Raw genomic sequence first — 6,169 nt, forward strand, 5'->3', positions numbered from 1 at the left:
ATACAGTTTAAAGAGTACCAATTAATCTTTGAAGAAATAGGCTAACTGGTTATTTCGTGTTTGGCACATTATCTTTCTAATTAGCCTTTTGCAGGACTAAATGCGGCACTGCAAAATTCAAAACAATTAGCATTATTGGTGATAAGTTATTTTTTTAGAATACAGGTATGTCTGTGTATCTACTATGTTTAAATATATCCATTTTTACCAAAAAAGTCAAATTCAAGAAAATTATTAAATGTGATTTAAGAAAAGCTATCTATATTAAGCCCAAGGCCTATATATGTTTATTGATAAGGTTGAGAGTCTGAAAAATATAGCAAAATTAGTAAGTCTTCTTTATTTACACATAGGTTTATTCATTTACTCTGTATCTTTAAAGATTCTAGCCCTGGATGGCGTAGCTCAGTGGATGGAGCGCGGGCTGCGAACCAAAGCATCGCAGGTTTGGTTCCCAGTCAGGGCACATGCCTGGGTTGCAGGCCACAGCCCCCAGCAACCGCACATTGATGTTTCTCTCTCTCTCCCTCCCTTCCCTCTCTAAAAATAAAAATAAAATCTAAAAAAAAGATTCTAAAAATTACCATTTTGAGTGCCTATATGTTTGTGGAATTTTACATCTTGATCTTACAACTGCTTTTTATTCTTTTAAGATTCCCATCAGACAGGTGTTATTATGTACATTTAACAATGAGAAGTTAACCCCAACAAAATTTCACAGACACAAAGTGGAATAGTCCGAATTCAGTCCTAGGTTTCTCTGACTAGGAAAGTTGTGCTTGTCTGCAGAAGAAGGTTCTGGAGATTCGGCAGAAGGAAATCTGGAGGGGAGCGTCAGGATCTGGGTCCCGCAGGCTCTGATGCGGCCACGGGACAGGGGGCAGTCCCTCTGAGTCGGCGTGGAGGGTCGGATGAGATGGTACTCGAGACCTGCTCTCATCAAAATGAACTTCTTCTACATTTACTCTTTCTTCACAAATCGCCAGCAATTTGGCAATTGCGTTTCTAGCACCGTCTTTCCATTGCCATGTTAACACGTGCTTTTTGAAAATTTAAAACGGACTCCCTGTAGTAAACGCACATAATACAAGCACGTACTGAAGAGAGAGAACACGTCCTCTGATACTGGCACCCAGGCATAAGGACTACTGACTGCACCGTCTATGGGAAGCCCCGTGTCCGAGGCCTCTACCCAGACTGGTGACCCTCACTTAAATGGTCGGCATCACACTAAACACTGTGTGTAACACGAAACGGCAGCCAGCACTTACATAATATCAAATAATTCTTAAAGAAACCTTTTTGGTAATTGGAAAGTATTTAGTGGGGGCAACAGAGACTTTTTCAAAGCAGGGGATGGACCCATGGGACTGTTTGGAAGTTAGACACAGAGCCTAAAAGTTAGGATTGCTGCTAAGTGGGCACAGATCTTGCACCTTGTTCATGCAAGTGGTGGTGATTGCTGTACAATTTTTTTAAAGTTAACACCAATGAAAAGTTACTTCTAATATATCTTATGATTATTAACTAGACTTTCTGGTGAACATTTTAATAAAGGTATCTGATACTGCTTCGCAATTGTATCTGGATTGTCTATTTCTGCCCAGCATAATTCAAATACTAACTAACCACTCCTAATGAAACGGTGTAGGGTGAACACATACATCACAGCATTTATACTGGTTTTAAAAAGTTAATTCCTGTGCTTTGGTATGAGCTGAAAATGTACGTCCACACAAAAAGGTTTATAGCAGCTTTATTCAATTGCCAACATTTGGAAGCAGTCAAGATGTTCTTCAGCGGGTGAATACATAAATTAACTGTTACATCCATAGAGTGAAATATTATTCAGCACTGAAAAGAAATGCATGTTACCAAGTGCAAGAAGCCAGGGGAAGATACACATCATTACATTTGTTCAAACACACGGGGACGTTACAACACCTTAGTCAGGGAACTCGAGTGCAAACTGTGGGCTTTGGGTGGTGATGGCACGTCCCTCTGGTAGAAGGTTGGTTTCACTGGAGAAAGCAGTAGCATGACACAGGAATATTGAGAGAACAGGAAAAATGAGTAAGATGTAGTCTTAGCCCTTAAAGAAACAGAAGCCTAATACGGTGTCCTGAGCATGCAGGGAACCTGGCTGGTGGAACAAGACAGGTTCACGAGTAACACTCACTCTCCCACTAAACCGCTCCGGGAGGGAGTGTGGGAGTGAAGGCAAAGGAGCTCATTTCCTTCCAGCGGGGGCAGCGAGCTGGTTCTGAATGGACCGAGCAGCGTCTGACAGGACACTTGAAGGAGACATAAATGCACTGGAAGGGCAGCCACCACAGATGACACGGCGTGCTGAGAGCTTCGTTTTTCCTGTCTCCAGTGTCTCCGATTTCTGCCACTCACCGCATTAAAGAATAGGCAGGAAGCCCTAGCCAGCGTGGCTCAGTTGGTTGGCGCATCGTCCCGGTAACCAAAAGGCTGCAGGTTTGATTCCCGGTCAGGGCACATACCTAGGTTGCAGTTCCATCCCCAGTCCAGGGGCTAGACCAATCCAAGGGAGGCGACCAATTGGTGCTTCTCTCTCACACTGATGTTTCTCTCACTCACTCTTTCTATCACATCAGTGTTTCTCTCTCTCACTTTCTCTCTTCCTTCCTCTCTCTCTCTAAAAAGAGCAATGAAAAAAAATGCCCTCGGGTGAGATAAAAAAAAAATACTAATAAAAGAAAAGAATGGAGAGGAAGAGTAGCAAAAGCAACAACACAATTCATGTCTGGCTACCGCTTTGGGCTTTGACTATTACGTCAATCTATTTTAAAATCCTCACACTCAGGTTGGTGTCAACGTAGAGGAAGTGTAGTGAGTGAATCACACACTTCAGGACCACCTCTCATTGGCAGCCTGGCTTGTCACCATTATGTGTAATGCGATATTTCCATGTGAGTGCTGCAAGTGTTTCTCAGGACTTGTCAATACGGAGAACACTTGGATTTGAATTAAGGAGTACCTGGGCATGTTCTCCCTGCCTCTGAGCTTTCGAAGAGAATATAAATTCAACCAAAGGATGCCTTACTGGTAACCCCCAGCCTAATAGATTTTCTCTCTATTTTAAAGTATACACAAATTGGAGAGTACAGGTCATATTGCTCAGTAGCCAAATCTGTGGGATGATTTCGGAGCAAAACCAGTGTTCACTCTCCTCAGTGTGGCTGTGGGAGGCTCACGGGTGTCACGCTGCCCTCCGGGGCTGAGCAAGTGCCTTACTTCCTCTCCACGTGTGTCTGTGTCAGAGGCTCCCTCACGCCGGAGAGTCAGCAATATAGCCTGAAAATACTCGTGCTATAGATTTGGTTTACAAAGTTAAATCCTCGATAGTGAGTAATTATACTCCAGTTCAAAAAACAAAAACAAATAAGCAATGAATAAAGAGCAAGTCACTCCCATTAAAACAGTGAAAGAACTCAGGACTGATTGTGTTGTTCTTTGGGGGTCGGAAGCCAGATCTCAAGGCAGTGCCTCCTTTTCTGGGCATTTCAGCAGATGCTGGGTCCCTGGTTAAAGGGACAGGACGAACTTACTCTCTGTTCTGATTAATGACGGTCGGAAAGAGGTTAGTGTCAGGAAGTCTAGCTTGACATGTTAACTTGGCTTCTTCAGAACACCGTAACCCTTATAGCTGCTTTCTCCCCGGGGCCCCCCACCCCAAACTGAAGTACCTGAGTGGAATATTGAACTATTTGCTTGGGAAAATTAATCTCTCTGTCTTTGAGAAACACAGAGTCCTCTGACTCACAATTTCCCCTTTTTTCCAATAGCTTCTTTTTTTTTTGGTCAATAGAAACATCATTTGTAGTGCACAGGGAGAATGAACATGCTTTACTAAATTACTTGAACTTCCAGCTGATTTTTAAAAATGAGTAAGCATCTGTTCTTTAATGTTTCCCCCCTTCCATGTGAGAATCAAATCCCTACATTGCAATATTGTACAATGTAATATAAGAAAGCTTTCATGAGAATATATTTAATGAGGCTGTGATTTCCATGTTAACTAAAACAAGCAAAGTATCAAAGCCTTATGAGTTACAAGAAAGAGACATTGTTAAGCTGTTTAACTAAGAACTTTTCTCTTTTCTATAAATCCACAGTGTTTCCACCCTATCACACGGATTCACATTGAACAGCCAAAGGTGTTTTCATGTAAACACTCTACAACCGAACAGGAGCATGACTTTAAAAATACACAGAGACTGGGCACGTTGTTTTTGCATGTCAGAAATCATGAACTTGAACTTATACAACAGACCTTCTCAACCTGCACCCTCCACAGAAGAAAGCTGGTGCTGCAGCACAGCGTTCAGGCTCTCTAAGAGTGGAGAAGTCTCTTGGGCATGTTCCTAGTGTCTCCTCTGTCCCCACTTAATATCTGCTGGACCAGTCACACAGAGCTCCGACAGGATAGCAACAGATGATCTCCTTGAGGGTTTTCCTCAGCTCCTGGCTCCGGAGCGCATAGATCAGGGGGTCGATGATGGAATTGCACATGATCAGGATGAGATACAAGTTAAAGTGAGACATGAAGCACACACAGTATGGATTCTGGGGACAGGAGATGTAGAATATCAAGTGGAGGAAGAACGGGGCCCAGCAGACCACAAAGACCCCGATCAGAATGGTCAAGGTGATGGCCCCCTTCATGTTGGCACCTTGACGGATGGTGCCCGTGCCCGGGAGGACAGCGATCCTCTTAATGTGAAGTCTGGCCATGAGGAACATGTGCACGTAGAGAGAGGCCATGAGGGCCAGCATGGTGAAGAACATGCTGATGAGGCAGATGATGACCACACTGCTGTCGGAGTAAATGATGAAGAGGACCCCCGACACGGTGCAAGCTGCCCAGATACAACTGAGGATGATCCCGACCCGTTTAACCGTCATGATGTTATGGTACTGGAGAGCATAAAAGATAGTGAAATACCTGTCTACTGCGATGGAAAGCAGGCTGCAAATGGACGCGAGCAAGGAGCTACAGATCACGGAGTCAATGACATTGTCAATGTTCACGGTGAAACTCTGGGCGTCCGTGTCTGTGCTGTTCAGCAGGGTGATGACGATGGTTTCCGACCCGTTCGAAACGCTCACCAGCATGTCAGCCACAGCCAGGCTGCAGATGAAAAAGTACATGGGGGAGTGCAGATTCTTGTTCTTGGCGATGGCCACAATCACCAGGACGTTCTCCAACAAGCTGATGACACCCAGCGTCACGAACACCTCGGGAGAGACAAAAAGTTGCTCGTAGCACCCTTCCTCGGAGTAGCCTTTCCCCAGGGAGTCGCTGGCATTGCCGTGCAGCCTGTAGGCGCTGTGGTTCCAGAAGTGGTGAGAAGTGTACCTCCCGTGGCGATGAGTCGAGTTCATCCTGGGTCGGTGGGTCCGGATCCCCTCTGAATGGTTGGGTCAGGTAGCCTGCGTGATTTCCTGCAGGTCTTCCTCAGTCCCTTAGGAGGCCGAGATGGCCATGCCGGTTGTGAGTAGAGGTCACGTGGCTCCGAAGCTCAAAATGCAAGTTTTAGTCTCTTTCAGGTACTGCTGTGACCACCATCCCTTTAAAATCTTTGGCTTCCAAATGCTTATTCTCAGTCAAAAGAGTCTGCTGTTTGCCGTTTTTGTTCTCACTTGCACTTTAGCTCTAGTCTTAGGCATTCAGGTCTTTTGAAAAGGATTTTCCTAGGAGCTGCTGTGCCATTGGGAGACGAGCTGAGTGCACATGCCCACACCAGCTGCTTCTCCGAGGCTCCCGCCAGAAGCATTGCTCGGAGTGTTAGTAGCTGCTGCTGATTTTATGGTGTGTGGAGGGGAAAATAATTGTTCGGAGTGGCTCCTCCTCTTGCTTCCTTCCGACCAATCCACGCTCCGCGGAAGACTGAGACACTGACGGTGTCCAGAGGCATAAGTGCAGGGCAACGCTGAGGCAGAGGCAGAGGCTGCGCGATGGGTGAGCCAGCAGGATGCGAGGGGGCGGGTTTCCCGCGGCAAGTTTTCAAGGAAAACAACTTGGTCCCTAGAGGACATCCTTTGATTTCAGAACAAACCATCTAAAGGCCCTAGATTTATTCCTGCTTCAAAAGAGAACGTGTGTGTGTGTGTGTGTGTGTGTGTTGTTTTTGCCCAGCAT

The 6,169-nt window shown here is 45.4% G+C and overlaps 1 protein-coding gene across 1 annotated transcript; it reads right to left on the minus strand.

Annotated features, from left to right (window-relative positions):
* Nucleotides 1-3,725: 3,725 nt before the first annotated feature.
* MC4R (melanocortin 4 receptor) lies at nt 3,726-5,779 on the minus strand. Its single transcript, XM_045850157.1, has one exon. The coding sequence runs from the start codon at nt 5,410-5,412 to the stop codon at nt 4,414-4,416; it is 999 nt and encodes a 332-aa protein (XP_045706113.1). The 5' UTR covers nt 5,413-5,779; the 3' UTR covers nt 3,726-4,413.
* Between the last annotated feature and the right edge of the window lie 390 nt (nt 5,780-6,169).

Source organism: Phyllostomus hastatus, unplaced genomic scaffold (genome assembly GCF_019186645.2).
Source record: "Phyllostomus hastatus isolate PE091 unplaced genomic scaffold, TTU_PhHast_1.1 phas_contig_80, whole genome shotgun sequence".
Lineage (NCBI taxonomy): Eukaryota > Metazoa > Chordata > Mammalia > Chiroptera > Phyllostomidae > Phyllostomus > Phyllostomus hastatus.

Bases quoted from the DNA above. Each gene is read 5' to 3' on its own strand.
- MC4R (XM_045850157.1), bottom strand. From the start codon at position 5,412: ATGAACTCGACTCATCGCCACGGGAGGTACACTTCTCACCACTTCTGG.